Below are 16,531 nucleotides of genomic sequence, written 5' to 3'. Positions count from 1 at the left end.
CGGATATTCTGAAATCATATGAAAAGCACAAGTATATAGGTTAATATGCAGGAACATTTAACATTTTAGCCGCTATCTCAGCAGAGCCTATACAGACAGTAGACACCAACAACACTGCTACCAACACCAACAAACATTAACATTGCCAACAATTCACATCATCATTCAGCTGTGAGCACTTTGATCTGTTTCATACTTGTAATAAAACCTGCACCACTCTTTCCCAAAGCTAGAAATCAGAGAGTGAAACCCAAGCTCATTGATGACAGGTATGAACCAGAATATAAACCTCATTTTGGTGAAGGAACTCACTCAAAAAAAATGTAATTGTTGTAAAAGTTTATAACTTAGATACTGTAGTTGTCTCCTTTGTTCATTCATGTTACCTAAATGTCACATAAATTAATTGTATGTGTAACTCAGCAAAATTCTGAATACATTTTCTGTTATCATCAACCCGGGTCGTCACATTTTCCTGAAGGAGCTGAGTACTTAATTCGGGCGGCTGTTCTTATATAGGTGTGCTTGACTGTAACTGTGGTAGGGAGGAGATAAGCCTCCTGAATTTGCATTTAAATTGTGGTTAGAACTCACATTCATAATGTCCACTGCAGCCTCCATGATCATTAATAGGTGTTGTAGAATTTTCAGACTCCCCAAAAAATCTCAAAATAACGTAATACATGAGTAGTGGAAGTCCACGTATCTCAGAAATGATCTCAGCAGAGTGAATTTGGTGTGTGTCACATCTTGCATTTTTTATTATAAGAAGGCAGTAAGATTTTGTTGAAGGAAAAAAGGGACTCAACAACATCTGACTTGCCCTCAGTATCTACCTTGTTGCCACTCTGTGTGATTTTGTGTCCAACTATGAATTGTTCAATAGTTGTGGAGACTTGAATTTCGTATACTGAAAGTAGTGAGACCAAACAAAGTTAAAGGAAACCCCTCATAAAAACAAACATGTCCTTACTATTCTTTCATGATTCATTTTCCTGCAGCAAACCGACAATAATAAGACTATAAGAATAGGGGCATGAGAACAAGCACATAGTTAAAGCACCCCAAATAACCATCACTCTGACAAAACACTCATACTGAGTGAAAAATGAGAGTGAAACAGATGAAAGGGCAAGGGAAGTCAACAGATCAAACATCCCAAGATATGAGTGGAAAATATTAGTTTGCAAAATGCATTTGTAAAATGTTTTGACTCAAACGTTTAACCATGTCTTGTCATATGCTACTTCATTACACTTTAGCCGCAAATATTACTGGGACCACAGATAAAAAGAGCAAAGCAATAACTTACCTGCCGGGCAAAGACAAGTCTGGACGCAGCAAAATAGGAGAAACAGGTGAAAACATTGTGTCCTCAGAGTCATGGCTGCTGAAGTAAGTAAAAATAGCTGTAATGTGGACCTAATGTCTGTGGGTGTGACTGTTTTTTTTATTTGCTTCACTGTTTTCCTACTGCCATCGCCTCCTTAAATATGTGGCTGCGTAACAACTGCAAGAGATTAAGGAGCCGCCTGTCTGATGGTAATCTATAAAAGGAAACATTAAAACAGCATTGAATAAAGTAACTAAACACAGTATAAGTAAAAGTCATACATTAAAACTAATACTTACAGTAAAAGTTCATACTTATTGATGCAGTAAAAATACTCTAATATTGCTTTTAAACCTAATCTAAAGCATGCTAGCCACTAACCTGCTAGACTTCAGTCTGCACCTTGATAATGATTTTAATTATGCAGCCCATACATCAATGGAGAGAGTAGACAGGAGTCCAGGATGTCTTGCATTGAAATGGTTTATTTACTTGATCAAAGAGAAATGAGCGAATGATCAGTACACGTTATGTTCTGATGCTCCCTTCATATTCTGAAGTTTCTCTTCTCCGGGGATAGACTTTAAACCACACAGATAATGCCCAAGGTTGAGCCATGCCCAAATATGGGCAGACCAACACATCTACAATATACAGAATGTAGTCTACTGGTCTATAGCCAAAACATTGCTTAGACCTCACTCAGGACCTTTGTCCTACACCCAACACTATATCAAACCTCTGACTCCAGTTACCTTTACCCCATTCAGGGAAAACAGTCAAAGACATATCTGACCTCGGCTGCTATAGCAACACTATCAGAATGCCTCCTGTTGTCCCCAAAAGGAGCAGACTCACTGCTTACCACTATCTCAAGGGGAGATAGTGTCTAAACCCAATATTTTGGTGTGGCCTTGCTATGACCGCAAAGCCTAGTTTGACCCAGTGCATATTAGTTATGGAAAATTCCCTAACACACCTCACTCTCCTTTCAACCAGCCTATTCTCCAATCTCTAAGGTTTGGGTTTGTGAGCCTGCTGCAGCCTGCTTGTCCTGAGCCAGTTCCAGCCCTTTTCTTTGACTTTTGAGTGTTGATTTTATGTGTATACATGCATATTTTTATCTTGTGCGGACAGTGCATTTTATTTATTTTATTTTATTGTATTGCTTTTAATCTTTCTATTGTGTACTTCATCTTTTTATTGTGCATCTATTGTGTTATCTATTTATTTTAGCAGATCAAATGTTCTTTGAAGATGGAAACATGGAGACTTTACAATAATCCTGACACTTTCAGAAAGGTACTCAGTTGAAGGAATGACCGGCATAAAGCTGCAGTCCCAAAATCAAAAATGAAATTAGGCACAATCTCAATATGCTTACTAACCATATTAATACCAGATGGGGAATTCTTTCTGTTTGGCTAAATCATATTTGAAATACTAAATCTAATCCATTATGAGGATGTGATTTACAATAGTAGAACACCATCTTGATTACAATGAACTGCACAATATAAGGTCCTTGAATTCAGACCATGTGGATTTTCATAAAATGAGGTCAGTCATCTTGTGTGGTTTGGTATTCTGGAAATGTTAATCACATATTTGAAGGATTTGAACAATGCCTGTAACATATTATAAAAACGCCCTTTTTAATTAGTCATATGCATATTAATCATATACGGCCTTGCTGAACTGCAAAGGAGCTAACTCTGCTGTGAAACTTGTTTCCCTTGCTTTTCAATTGACCCCTCGCTGACCACAGGCTGAGTTCATTTCATCACCTGTCATGTTAAATGAAATGAAAATATCAGCAGGAAGCACAGAGACTCAGACTGCCTTCAGAATAATTGTAGTGTCATTTCTAGACCTCTAATCATCTAAGACTGAACTTAGTTCTTCTAATATCTTTCAGTAGAGTAGTCCTGTCAGTAGAAATTAGTTTACATAGGCAAGTACTTATAGTAAATTATGCACTGACATTTTCTCAGGAGATGCACTGCCTGTTGTAGTGTCAATACTGCACTTAAGTACAATTTTGAGGTACTTTATTTGAGTATTTCTATTTCATGATACTTGTGCCTTCTCCATTACATTTATTGGACCACTTTAGTTACTTTTCAAATAAAGATTTCACACAATGGATAATATAGCAAGCTTTTGAAATACAGCTCATTGCTAAAGATGAAAGTACTTTCCAACCTTTTTGGCTTTTGATGTTTAACAAAAAGCAGTGTGGAGTCAGTCAAATTTCAGATGCTTGAGTTTTTAACAGCTCAACCAAAGAGTGATTTTCCTTCAAAACTTGTTACATGGTTTAATTTCAATAAATGTTTTTTTTTTTTAAATCAAAAGTTCATCAAAAATTAAAGGTTTCATAAAAAGTCAAAAAACTGAAAACCGATTTGTGTAACAGGACTTTGTTTTCCTTTTCTCTCGCTCTCATCTCACGGCCCCTCAGATTAATCTGTTGACCCTTTGGAGGAGCCCGACCCCTAGATTGGGAACCAATGGATTTAACTAGCTAATTGTAAACTAGTTGTAACTATAGCTCTACCTCTAGCAGCTACAACAATAACATGCTGTTTATGCACTGATGCATCAGTATTAATAATCTAATCATATATAATAATACATCAGAGGGACCAAACATCCTCTTTTACTGCTATATTTTAACTACATTTTACAGCTCATACGTGTATTTTTATTTATTTATTTACTTAATGCAGTATTTTTACATTGCTGTGTTAGTACTTTACTTCCACTTTTGTAAAATGTCTTCTGGGCTGGTTTTATGTTAATCTTCTTGGCTTTGGTATTCGGAAAAGTCACATCACAGGCAACAGAAGAGTTGAACAAAGCCTGCGCGCTTTTTTCAGGAAAGAAACCTTCACTAACACTCTCACACGTGACACACTCAGCTCCCTGTAACAAATATCAAACGCACCCTTCGTTTTGGCGGGCTATTTAAACGTACGTTACCCTGCTTACGCCTTTGGTCTGATTTGGGTCGCCCCCTGGTGGCCTTTTGATAGAATGCAGTTTTAAATTACTTCCGCGTTCGCATCATTTCAGAGGACCAGAACTCCCCGCCTGGTTGAAGTCCAAGTTAGCAAACTGTGCTTTGACATCGCTGAAAAACACTTGCTGCTAATACTCATGATGCTGTCACTCATAATATTGCAGTTAATACTTAAACTAACTTTCCTATGGACAGTCATATATTTTCCCAACTGTCGTTTAATCGTTTTGGACGGCTCCTGCTAAAGAGTTACCTGTTGATGCTACTTTCACCAAAGTAAGTACTTGCTAATTTATGAGCAAGTTGGCGAGCAAGTTGACTTGGTTGGCATGTTTTGTAGGCCTGTCTGTGCTGGGCTGGCTGGTTTTACTACCATATTACGCTTGTTTGGCAATGTTTTGTCTACTTTCTAATAATTTCTAGTTTTATATGCTGCTGTGTTGAGCATTTGCAATTGTTACTACTGTAAATTATGGCTTCTTGTTGTGATTTAGCCTGTATTGTGGCGGTTGTTAAGCGGCTGTGTTATCATGTTTTATGTTGTTGGTTTGCATTGGTGTGAATTATGAAAATGAACGTGTATGTTTCATTATTGTTTGGATGTTGGCTGGTTTTATGGCATGTTTCCCCCCTTGATTGTTGCCTTCTTGATTTCAAGGATTCACACACGTTTCTCAGTAATCATGGCTTAAAGGGAAATTCAGCATTTCTCTCATCCAGGCTACAAGTAATCAAATGCATTCTATGCTTTTTATGCTGCTATTATACTCCTCTGCACTCATTGCCAATGTTGTACAGCTGGTAATCTGCTGCTTATCACACTACATAACGTTTCACAAGAGGAAACTGTCTGCTTCAAGCCATAAATTCTTGTGGTTTTAATGGTCAATAATTATCTGATGTGTCTTCGCCTGCTGCATATCAGATCGATTTATGCATTTAGTATATTGCAGTATGGTTAAAAATGCTTTATTGGTGAAAGGGCCCACACCACATTGGAGCTGCCAGACCACGTATATTAGATTGCTCTGTTATCTCATGGTGTCAGGGAATTCATTAATGCTACTCTCGAAGCTCTGACATGACTGTATGCTTGTGGGACTCACTTGGTCACTGCTTAGATGCAAAATAAATATTTCTGTATTTATGTGAATACTCAGCTCCTTGAAATTTCCATTTTTGCCACTTTTTACTTGTCATTAACCCCCCACTAGGAGTCATGTTTGCCCCAAGTGTTTATATTATCCTTATGTTTAGTTTATGTGGAACATTTAAGCACTTGTCACGGCACTGTTGAATAAAAGTAACACATGCACTTTTTGACTGAGACTGCTGTTATACAAATTATTGCAGTAAAAGTTTATATATTAAGTTCTGTTATCAAACAGTGTCATAGAAAGTTTGGCACTAGAAACTGTTTAAACTTAGTAAATAGAAGTACATATCCTAAATATAATATGCTTATAGCTATAATCTTCTATGTACACGTGTGATTTTACCTGACTCACTTCTGAACATAGTTAAGAAATAATAAATCAAATACTGCACTGCTAGATAAAGTATTACACAGTGCAGTGTGATGACTTAATTTAGGATATTGTTAAAGAACTAATTACTTATTTCAGAAAAGCTAGATACCAAATTTATATGTTTTAAGTCATTACTTCCATGGTTTATAGCTGTTCATCACATAATTGCTTCGCTGCTTAACAAGTATGAATTAATGAACTTGAAACCGGGCTGCAGTCAGGGGCTTCTCCATGCTAAAGGACAGTATTGTGAACAATGAAGTCGAAGCGCGCTCTGCTGGACAAACTACGTAAAGACACCATGTTTAAATCACCCCAAGCATCAATATCTGAATTATATGTTCCGTAAAAGGTTTTCATATTGGCGCATATCGGAAAACATGTACGCCGATACCGATATGAATATATTAAAAATGGAACAGAATGAGAAATTTATGATAAATTCTATGTTTTCTCTTCTTTAGATCCTGCACATTACTTTCCCTTTCTTTCACCTGGAGAGCAGGACCAATTGCAACTTTGACTTCCTTCAGATTCATGATGGGGACAGTGCCTCTGCCTACATAACTGGAAAATACCATGGCCAAAATAACCCACAAGAACTCTACAGCTCCCACAATTCTCTGTATTTCTGGTTCAGTCTCAGGATCCAGGGCATTCAAACTATTCTGGTTTGGTTAGGGAGAGATCATTGGCTCCTCCAGTTTACATGTCAAAGTGTCCTTGGGCAATATCCTTAACCCCAAATTGCTCCCGATGGCTGGGCCAGTAATGTATTAATGTTAGTTCCCCCCTGATGAGTAGGTTGGCACATAGTGTGGCAGCCTCTGCCATCAGTGGGTGAATGTGACTTGTAGTGTAAAAGCACTTTGAGTAGTCAGAAGACTAGAAAAGCACCACATAAGTGCAGGCCATTTACATATTCATTCCTAACATGTTATTTTTATAACAATCAAATCTAATTAAAAACGTTTAAGATACAATAAAAATGTAAACAACTAGATTACATTTTGAATTCTACTTTATAATATTATATTTGGTACAATTGTGGTATGTAACTGCAGCTGTATATATATATGGACTATTGTGATGACGAGTAAAATTGCCACCTATAAAACATAGTGACTACTGGATTATCAGTGTTTCCATAAAAGTGAATTCAAATTAAACATTCAGAAATAGTTTTTCTCTGTTCTTGGCAGCATATTTGAGCTGCTGTATTCATATTTGAAACATACACAGAGTAGTACATTACACACAAACAAACAAACAAACAAACAAACAAAAAACACTGTTTTAAAATCTTGCAATCTTGGACCAGATCGAGGGGAAGAACAGAATCAAAAAATTCCGCAGTCTGATCTGAACCTGTGGTTTGTGTTTGTTAACAAGATATTATCTCTTGGACTTTTTCAACAGTGCCGTCACTGTCATTTTTTTTCGATTTTTCATTCTATCTCAATATTCAGGTTTTTATACAGTCTCAGTTTTCCTATCTCATATCATCTGTCATAAGTGTGTGTGTTTAAATTTTTACCAAAATCCCTGGTGGCACCCCTGTCTGTCATGTTTATGTCTGCCCCATTCAAGAGAGAGCAGAAAGACAGTTTGTAAAAGATGATGTCAATTGGTTGAAAAGTGAACTTTTAAAGCCTCGAGACAATCAGTACATACTGTTGATGGTGCTAAATGGGTTGCAGTTGAATTCTGATAAACTGATGTTTATGCATGTCAAACTTAACACTAATTTAACATTTTCATTCAAGTGGAAGAGAGAAAATGAGAAACTGAGTGGAGGGAAGCAGTGCATGGAGATCAGGGATCGAAACCTTGCTGTGACAGGTAGATAAATCACCTTTAAGTAGTCATGATGCTCAAAATAGTCCCTTTGCTTCAGGGCCTTATCTGCATTTTTACATGCTAACTTCTGTTAAGACAAATAATTGAAAATCTGTGTTGTTTTTGTCTGCATATCCCCCTTCTGCCTCTCTTTCTCACTCTCTGCTTCCAATTTATCTCTGACACAGAGGTTGAACCTCACTATCAATTGTTTTACCCCACGTAGAAGAACATTTCTTTCCATTTACATATGAAATATAAGAAATACATGATGTGTTTCTCCACTCCCCATTTCAAACTCGCCTCTTCTTACCACCATTCTCGATTCTGCAAGGCCTTTGCATTAATCAGTCTACAGGAAAGAAACAGTACAGGTTGGACGTGTGTGTGTGTGTGTGTGTGTGTGTGTGTGTGTGTGTGTGTGTGTGTGTGTGTGTGTGTGTGTGTGTGTGTGTGTGTGTGTGTGTGTGTGTGTGTGTGTGTGTGTGTGTGTGTGTGTGTGTGTGTGTGTGTGTGTGTGTGTGTGTGTGTGTGTGTGTGTGGTAAACTTGCATCCCAAGCTTTTCATTTGACCTTTGTATTGACCCCTCGCTGACCACAGGCTGAGTTCATTTCATCACCTGCCATATGAAATGAAAATGTCAGCAGGCAGGAAGCACAGAGACTCAAACTGCCTTCACAATGAATGTAGTGTAGTTGTTAAAGCTCTCATCATCTGTGATTGGCTTCTGTTCTTCAGTTCTCTTGTTCTTAAAAATATTTATTTAAACTGGGAAATATGTTGTGAGTAGAAACCTTTCATACATTGATTTCAGTAGATTATGTACTGAAATCAACTCAGTAAACCTATTGTTTGTACATTCATCATCAGACTAGAGTGGCATGGTTTGGTTCATTAACTGATTTATTGATTGATAAAACATTAATTGGCAACTATTTTGATAATTAAAATGTACATTTTTCCAAGAAAAGAGGACCGTAACTGGTTTTAGCTTCTCAAAGTTGAGGATTTGATGCTGTTCTGTGTCATGCATGATTGTAAACTGAATAACTGGATTTTGGGCTGTTAGATAAGACAATTTGAAGACATCTCGGTCTCAAAGAAAGTAAAAGGGCATTGTCACTATTTTCTGACATTAAGATACATATAAAAAAAATCAAACATAATGGGCAGATTAATCAATAATAAAAAAAATAATCATTACATCACCATAAAGAACTGGCTGCATCTAATGACTGTTTTTGTTATCAACTAATCTGTCAAATACTTATTAATCGATTACCATTTTGTCTATACATTTTTTTTTAAATATTGATGTTTCCCAAAACTCAAGCTGCAACCTCAAATGTTTTGAGTAGTTTTGTCCCAACCAAAGATCATAGAAGAATTAAGAAAACAGAAAATATTCACATTTCAGAAGCTGGAAAAATAGAATTTGAGCATTTTCTCTTTATCTCTTTTATATATATATATAGACACAAAATGATTAATCAATTGTCAAAATAGTTGGTGAATTAATTTTCTTTGAGTTTCTAATCAATTTATCAAGTAATTGTCTCAATTCAACTTTAAACCACACCAACAAAGTGTGGTTTAAACACAGTTTAAAGCCAAAATTACTCTCAAGGTGTGGACCCGTGTTCAGCCCCATCATGAGTCATGTGATACAGAGAAGATGCGAAGGAGTGACAGTGGAGTTTCATCGTCACTCTGTTGGATAACTGGATGGGTGAAAGTCACTGAAATGAGCTAAAACATTATTATTTCTCTGCAGTCACATCAAACTACACTTTTCAATCCCCCGTGTCTTTTAAGCTTAAGTGTGTTTTTCACACATTTTCATCTAACAGAAGCTCAGAGTTCTGGCTGTTCGACTTACTCTGGGCTCTCCTCTAATTTGTTACAGAGTAAAAGTCTTTTCATCTTGTCCCCAATTCTTGTTTTCCAAGTTTGTCAATTGAAATAAGAAGGCAAAACATGGCAAAAGACTGAAAGAGACAAAAGGACATGTTTGCATCTTTTTAATTAGATTTCCGGTGAAATGTAGGGTTTTTTTTGCTGAAGAAGAAAACAAAGAAGCTCTCTCAAACTCCTGAGTCAGAGTGCTCTTTACATCATGGTCAGTTTAGCCTAATTTATTTAAACAGAACATTAATTACCAAGCATTTCTTTACAGCCTCTGTTTGCTATGACACAAGAACAACACTTCCTGAATCGATTGAATCCCTCTCATCTCTGCTTTGCTTTAATTAACCAGTGTCCATGTTTCTGATATGAAAGCTTTTAAAATTCAGAAAAATATTCCATTAAACCTAGCAGCTGGTGAGGGCATCGTCTTTGAGGATTCGATAATGTGACAGATTGAACGATGCTGAATTTTGAATCTGTAGTGAAAACATGTGCTTCGTGACTCAGGCTGGGAGAGCACTTGTCTGTGCCAGACAAACTGTAGACCAGCTCTAGAGAGAGGGCACACGCAAATCAAAACAAATAAAGTTCTGCCAGTCAAGATATAAAGAGCACTCCAGTGAGACAAAAACATTCTGCACGTAATGCACCAAATATCAACAAATCCGCACAAATGATGACTAATGGAAACATATTTATCATACACAGATAGAGACGATCTTTGCCTGTGTGTTTGTGGTGTGTGTGTTATGCTGAGATCTACTAAATAACTCATCTTTTTTCTCCATCCGCTCTGTAAACGTCCTGCTAAACAAACAGTCAATAGCAGGTTTGAAATAACTCTCACTGCCACATTGGATAAAGCTGGAGGATTACAAGTGTGACATTTGAGAATAGCATAAGGAGAAAGTGCCGTTTTCAGCCAAAGCAACCAATTTGTAAGATCATTTGACAAGATGGCACCATTTACAGTATAATCCCCTCATCAAGAAAAACGCTTTTAGGTTAATTGCTCTCAAATGAAAACTATGGATATATAAGGATTAATATTGGCACAAAAAATCTCAGTACCCTCACCTTGTTTCTTAGGTGAATGGCTTTCAACTTAAGAAGTAAAATAGCAAACTAAAGACAGAGGTTTGAGAGTATTTTTAGTTCTGTATTTATAACTTGACAAACGTGATTTATCTGTTCTGTTGACTACTGTTGAAAAAACAGAAGGTTGACATTTATTGTCAAAGAGGTATACTCCATTGATTTACTACCCTACTTCCATAAAGTTGGGGAAGCTTGTCAGAGACGCATTCAATTACAGTCAAAGTCATAACAGCAGAAGCCAAGATATCCTGACTTTGTGCCTCGCATGAGTCGATCTGTGAAAATCCTGTTTCCTTCACTTCCCGTAATACAACTGGATATCGTCTTTCATTATACATTATCCACCTGGTAAGCACCCACATCTTTGTAAAGCAGCTTTTCTGTTAGGAATTTGCAGTCTGAAGCTGAAGCTGAGATAACCCTGATGACATCATCAGGTCAAACATCACGGATGAAGTGACCTTCATTTGTAAAAATGCCCCTTTATTTACTGATTTCTTAAAGGGGATATATCATGGTTTTTGTGATTTTCTGTCATTTATATACTGTTATGATGTCTATGTTAAACATGGCCAAAGTTTCAAAACATACTTCCCCATCAAACTGACATCACATTATTCATGCCTGCCCACAAATGTCTGTCTTTTCTATAGTGTTTATTGCTAAGGTTGTTCCATGGGTTGTTTGCGCTATCCACTCAAATATTTTGAATCAGATTTGTGCTTGAACATGTATGAGTGTATTTGAGAAGTTGACATTGTGTGTAACTAACAAGAAAAATAAGTGAAGTCCTGCTATAGTTTGTTAAAGTAGCCTCCAGAGCTGGCTGAGGGGCAGCTTCCAGGAGCTGGCCAACCAGAAAAGCGTAGGTTCATTGGAGTGTGGGGCTTAAAGAGACAATAGCTAATACAGCCTGTTCTAGACAGAGGCTGAACTGAGGGCCATTATAAGATGAATTTGGAGTATTTTTAACTGTATGTCATAGAAATCAGTTCCAGTACAGTTCCAAAATATAACTATGGACCTGGAAACATGAAGGACACCTCCCCTTTTTAAAATTTCCTCTGGTCCCAGCCCTTCTGTTTTGTGTGTGCACTGTGCAGTTGTGCATTATTTTTATTTTCTGTCCAGCAGTAGCTTCAGCTTTTGCTCTCCACATTTGACCAACCTTAGGATGTTTGAAACAGCCCAGGTCACTCGGTTGGTGCGACTGTCTCAGACGCAGACGTACACTTGGCGCATATTTGTGGCCTTTCAACTAGCTGACACCTGGCAGGGGCAGCAGATGGCTGTTAACAGCTTAAACTCCTGGCGGATCTTTTTAATTCAGAGAGCTCCGATCCTCATACTGGATCACAGCCCAGTGAAGTGAAAGGTGGCGGAAGCTCGTTTGGCTGCCATTAAGAGAAGCCAAGAGTGTTTGGCAGATAGCTGTTGACAGGGGCCGGCTAAGTAGCCTGGACCTTCTGTGAGAGAGCAGGATGGATCAATAGGGCAACTCTTACACTACTGGGGTAGGAGCACTTGGATGGCTGTTACATCCCTGTAGACATCATGAATTATACTAGGCTGTCTTTGTGAACGGGAGATATGTGACAGAGAGTGAGAAATGGTAGATATGAAAGTCATAAACAATTATTTTTGCTTTAACAGAGGAGCAGAAAGAAAATACACACATCTGCATGTTTTCTTTTTTGCATGGAAGCAGCTGCACTCGCACATACACACACACACACACACACACACACACATACATATATGAGCACATTGTACTTCTCTTTTTCTTTTCTTTTTCTTTTTTTAACCAAAACATGAAGCTGAATTCCTCAAAGATACATTTCCTTAAGAGATAATACATTCATTCCAAGCGATGATGGTGATGAAGATTACAATATTTTGATAGAATAGACGAACAGATTAATTACTTCATGGCTAAAACCTGAGTTATTCCAAATATGTCCATATGAAACTGCACAAAAATGCACATCAAAAATAAATGATGCATCATTATTCTCATATAGAGTATTATTTGCATGACTAAAGCTATGCTAGATATTTATGTGATATATATATATATACACACATCGACACATGGATTATTTATGTATATGTATGTCTCCGGGGTCTGAGATTATCTGAGAAGTCCGCTCAAAACAAAGAGCCACATTATGCCAGAATGACTTTCAGTCTTTTTTGTTTTTTTTCTGAAGCACTTCGGCCTCAAAAAAAAGTCCTCATAACAGACACGTAACTAAAATTGTGTTTTGTTTTTTACACATTTAAATTTTCTCTTTTTGCTTTCCGACTCAAGAGGCAGAGCGAGTCGGCGACAATGACGTAGTCCAGCTGCCTCTGCTTTTTCCTCATTTTCCTGTTTTATTTGAATTTTTTCTGCCCTTTTTAATTAGTATTTGACCCTTACTCTGGGAGCGGGGAAGAGTAGAGGCACAGCATAGTAATGGTTGATCTTCAGCCTCCTTGTCCTGCCATCATCCCTTTTCCTCCTGTCCCAGTCCTCTCCGGGATGAAAGCAGGTATGACTGTTTTATATTGAGCAGACGGGTCTAGCACTACAGTTGAGCAATGTCTTGTCATTGGGTCAGTTATAACAGGTTCCTCGTGGCACTGGAGGGCTCTGCCGCATTGATGATTATTATCTGGGTTTCTTTGTCACAAAAAATCCTCATAGTCCAAGAGTTTCGAGTGCTGGCGTGTCTTCCAAAGCCGGTAGAGGCGGAAGTCGAAGTACATCTCAATCATCTCTTTGCCTTGATTGGAAAATGAGATAGAAAAAGTTTGAATTACGAATCCAGTTCAAGTATAGATTATTTTCTATTATCATGTTTTTTGGGGGGTTTTCTGGATAGTAAGCACACTGTACTTTCCATGCTCAGATATAGTATAAAGCAACTATTTGAAAAACATTGGCATTGTATGGCTGCGATGATGTTGATTAATCAATTAGCGAACTGACAGAATCTGTTGATAGGGTTGTTAGATATATAAGGGACAAGAGTTTGGTGTGATTTGATTTGAGGATTTGTTCAACACATCGCTTTAACTATGAGTTTGGTTTACACAGTTTTTAACACACATGCCCACCATTCCAATTGATGTATTTGTAGTTTTTCTGTGAATGTCTAATTATAAATCATAAGGTGTGCTGAGGTACTTTTGAAAAAATAGGTAGCAAGGTGTAGTATTAGTTGTCAGTGCGGAGAGCGTGTTTGTCTGTGGGAAGACTTTTAATGAATATAAGAAGCCAGAGAAGTGGAATTGTGTATCTGGGTGTAGCAGACAAGAGTTTTCAGTTGTTGCTGGAACAACAGTAGCTTTTTGAGTTGAATAGAGAGGACTGTGTGTAGTGTCACAGAGGAGTGGGTCTCAAGGCTACTTTCTCCTGTGTGGTGCAGTCTGAAGTCTAAATGACTTGGATCATTTGCATTAAAAACTAATTCACACTAAAACAAACAACATTATCAACACATCACCCTAATGCAGAGGATAGAGAGTGGGAGAGTTTACAGAGGAGGAATGAAGATATTTGAGGTGAGAAAGAAACAGGAGGTAACAGACTGTTGAAATAAATTCGATTTTTAAATAAGGGAACAGCTGCTCGAGTGAATTCCTCCTCAGATATTAATGCTGGACATATGGGTTTGTGTGCGTCATTTCAGACATGCTGGATGTCTGCGTCCTGATGTGTGTGTGTGTGTGTGTGTCCCTGTGTGTTTGAGTTTGTTTGTTCATACCCACCCTGTGCAGACAGCTCCAATGGTGACTCAAACTCAACAGAATAAGGCCTCATCAGATTCTTCAGTTTCTGAAACAGCTGTTGGGTTGAGATAAGAAAGCAAACACCAATTAATCCTACTGCACTTGGATATGCTCACAGCAGGGGAGCCTGCATCTTCAGACACAACACACACAAACTCACAAATAGGGTTCGACAAAACCGATGGCCTGATGGCCCAGGGCCAGTAAAACATTGACAGGCCAGTGACTGCCAATCATGGGTCTACAGTATAGGACGTAGGGAAGAAATTTCTCTTCATTTGAAAAAGTTAAAAGTAAAGTTAGGCTTTGCTGTCAGCTTCCTGACTTATTTTAAAAAAGAATAGAGAAAAAGAGAGAGAGCTGCGGTGGTCTAGCGAGGAAAAGGAGCAATGGATTTGAGGACAAATCACTGAATGAGAGAAATAAAACATTATCTTCTTATTGTTCCACTGCTGTTAAGTTCTAAAGCACATTACAGTTCAACCCCATGGCTGTAGTGGACAGGCCGCTCATGGAAGCAGACAGAAGGAGTTTGGAGTGAACACAAACAAACAACATTATATATCATCTTTCTTGCACTGTTCCATCTTAACGAGTTCATTTCTGCAGATGTCTTAGCATTGTCTCAGTTCTTTTCTCATGAGTTTATTATCAAGGTCCCTTTATACTCCAGACTCTCTGGCTTTACACAAAATATATACCAGTCATTTATTTATCCAATATGTACATATTATATTTTGCATATCCATATCATATTACGTATTCATACCTAAAGGAAAATGAATAAATCACCAAACCTACGTGAAAAGAGTTATTTTCTATTACTGACTGCTGGGCCAGTGAAAATATACAAGTGGACAGCTGTCTCAGAGCTAGAGCGGGTTGTACACCAATAGGAAGATCAGCAGTAGGTGAATGCTGGCATGTAGTGTAAAGCACTTTGGCGCTATAGAAAGGCAGTCTATTTACCATTTAAAACTCTGATCTACTGGTCAAGTGACAAGTGAACACTGGAAACAATGACGGCTATGAATCCAGCTCATTACTGCCACAGAGACGTGAGCACATTCTTCTTGAGCAGATAACAAAGAGGAGAGTAAACGAGGCGTACTAGTTGCACATGTGTTCTGTGTTTTGTCCTTCTCTTCATATGACTTGTCTATCTTTTCATGAAACAACAGAGCTTGTCAAAGGTTTACAGTAAGTCCTCTGGTGGGTAAATGAAAAGAAAGAAGGTTAGAGGGATTGGAGATGCTAGCTTGTATGATTAGCCCTGCAAATGTTTTTTCTAATAGCACAAGACATTAAGAGCCAAAATCAGGCTATAAAAATTTGTAGTGCTACACTGAACTTTTGAAATGAGAAATGTCAAACATTATCAAGTTACAGCTTTCAAATGTGAGAATTTGTTGGTTTTCCTCATCATATTGTGGAATATTTTTGTATTTTGGAAGGTTGGTCAGACATAACTGTACTTTTCTTGCCTTACTAATGACACTGCAGTAGTGCACAAAAAAAGGAAAGTTCCCTGATGTCTTGCCTGACTGTAGTCATGAAGGATCTCAAAAACCCCTCTGTCAGAGATCAAGACCAAGATGCCTTTTGTTTTTCACGTTATGTTAAAATGGAGGTGTGTTTGCAATCCTCTGAGAAAAAAAGAAAAAAGAAGATGGCTGAATGCCAGATTTTGAAGAGGGACTGGCTGGGGGGAGACAGACTGTGTGGCTTGTCTGTAGTGCAGAATGAGCTGCAGGCAAATAACAAATCTCCAGTAATGTGCTGCATGTTGGGTAGTTTCCTCTCTGTCCTGGGTGGCTTTCGAACAAGCACTCAGCGGCTGCGGTTGCCAAGATTGGTGCAGATTTTGTGCTGACAGAAAACCAAAACGTGCATGAAGATTTTCTAGATTTCACACCGCCTCTCTGGCCTGCTCACCTGCTGTTCTCCATCCTCCAGCCCTTTTCATTCCTTCATCCTCCAAACTGTGTTTCCAAACAACAGCTATTATATTTCTTCAGTGC

The 16,531-nt window shown here is 38.0% G+C and overlaps 1 protein-coding gene across 1 annotated transcript in view; it reads right to left on the bottom strand.

Annotated features, from left to right (window-relative positions):
• Positions 1–13,403: 13,403 nt before the first annotated feature.
• The window catches only part of nsmfa (NMDA receptor synaptonuclear signaling and neuronal migration factor a), a 41,099-nt gene continuing 37,971 nt past the window's right edge, over positions 13,404–16,531 (bottom strand). The window contains exons 14-15 of the mRNA XM_062434798.1: positions 14,490–14,565; positions 13,404–13,501 (exon numbers count right to left, since the gene is read on the bottom strand). Coding sequence (XP_062290782.1) covers positions 13,404–13,501; positions 14,490–14,565 — 174 coding nt within the window. The remainder of the gene's footprint in view (positions 13,502–14,489; positions 14,566–16,531) is intronic.

The sequence above is a fragment of the Scomber scombrus genome, chromosome 15, assembly GCF_963691925.1.
Source record: "Scomber scombrus chromosome 15, fScoSco1.1, whole genome shotgun sequence".
Lineage (NCBI taxonomy): Eukaryota > Metazoa > Chordata > Actinopteri > Scombriformes > Scombridae > Scomber > Scomber scombrus.
This window is presented reverse-complemented; position numbering and strand designations above follow the sequence as displayed.